The 1,558-nt window shown below is 43.1% G+C and overlaps 1 protein-coding gene across 1 annotated transcript; it reads right to left on the reverse strand.

Annotated features, from left to right (window-relative positions):
- Positions 1-17: 17 nt before the first annotated feature.
- Positions 18-1,338, reverse strand: LOC111668802 (tripartite motif-containing protein 55-like). The gene is made up of 3 exons (XM_023424941.2): positions 1,223-1,338; positions 324-557; positions 18-191 (listed from the first exon to the last, which is right to left on the reverse strand). The coding sequence occupies exons 1-3, from the start codon at positions 1,292-1,294 to the stop codon at positions 141-143; spliced, it is 357 nt and encodes a 118-aa protein (XP_023280709.2). The 5' UTR covers positions 1,295-1,338; the 3' UTR covers positions 18-140.
- Positions 1,339-1,558: the final 220 nt, after the last annotated feature.

A 1,558-nucleotide genomic window follows, 5' to 3' on the forward strand; every position in this document is an offset into this window, starting at 1 on the left:
TAAAAAAAACTGAAAGAATAAACAGGCGCTAAAAAGAAAACATATCCAGTAGTAGTGTTTAACAGTGTTAAATTAGAAAATATGTCACCTTCTTTACATAGCAAACATACTGTATTTCTCCTTACCCATTGTAGGTGTAATTATGGATGCATAAAAACATGTACTAACTTTTTGAGGAGAGGCTTTGTGTTCTGAAAGAGATAAGAGAAATAAAGACTAAATATCCATTCAGCTTATACATAAAATATCAATAAGTGTAACCATTTTATATGGAGTTTATGCCAAAATTAAAACCCATTTTGGTCACCCATTCTGACTCTGACCTGCAGGAATAAGGCCATCTCTGGCTCCTCCATGGTCTGGATCCCCTTTTCCACGATCTTACAACTCTCCTCCAGGTGGTCTCCGTACTTCCTGGTCAGGCCCCGGATATAGTTCACCTTCTCTTCCTGTTCAGCCGTCACCTTCTGACTCATCTCCCTCTTCTTCTCCTCCAGGATGGAGTACAGGTGGTCAAACTTCTCACACACCAGAGTCTTCTGCCTCCGACCATTCTCCTATACGCTCCATAAGTGAGAAATCCATAATTAATCATTCATCACAGTCCTCTGGGTGACAAATGTACTGTATGTAAAACCAAAGATCGAACACAACAAAAATGAGGAGATAGTTGTTGCCTTCTGTGTACGTGTGAGTAAATACTGTAAACGACAAATTTTGTGTTTAGCCTGTCTTCCGCTCATGTGGTAGTGCCATATGTGCAGGGAGGACAGTGAGGCTCATTCTGCATGTCCGTCCTGAGTGACACCACTGAGGGCGATGCATGGGGGACTGGAGCCACTCCAGCTTCCTCTCCACTAAAGCCAACTGTGGCACGTGAACCATAGGAAAGCTGTCTGTTCTCCCCCCATCAATTACACTGCTCGTTCTTAATGTCAGTGGGCCAGAGACAGGGGCGCCCTGCTAAGTGCATGAAGAAGAAAACGCGGAAAAGAGAGAGTAAGACCGACTGAGGCATCATAACATTAATTTTCCTCTCTCCACCTCTCTGTCTAAATCTCACAGACAGATAAAAAGATAAAAGCAGCGAGAGTGGTGATGACAAGGACACATTAGTCTGTCGGTACGTCTGTGCAGGTGAGTGCAGGTGCATTAGTGTGTGCACTGAGCGAGTCTTGCTGCGTGACTGAGCGGCCAGGCGCTGCAGCAGTTGGACACTGACCTCTATGGCACGACAGGCTTCCTCTAGCTGACTAATGATGCCTTGCATCCGGTCGTTGTTCCCAACCATCATGGCAATCCCGTCACTCAGCTCTGTCTGGGGGGCAATGACATGGCAGAGTAAACACCTAAAATCAAGTGTGAATCAAATCTGGGACAAAGTTTCTGATGCATGTTAAATGTACATCACGATGAAAGATGGTCATATTGAGATGTTCATGTTTTCTTTTTGAGAAATAACATTATTTAGACATGATACATTTTCACAAATCTATCTATCTATCTATCTATCTATCTATCTATCTATCTATCTATCTATCTATCTATCTATCTATCT

The sequence above is a fragment of the Seriola lalandi genome, unplaced genomic scaffold (assembly GCF_002814215.2).
Source record: "Seriola lalandi dorsalis isolate HSWRI2012SDOR001 ecotype SW California unplaced genomic scaffold, Sedor1 jcf7180002004304, whole genome shotgun sequence".
NCBI classification, from domain to species: Eukaryota; Metazoa; Chordata; class Actinopteri; order Carangiformes; family Carangidae; genus Seriola; species Seriola lalandi.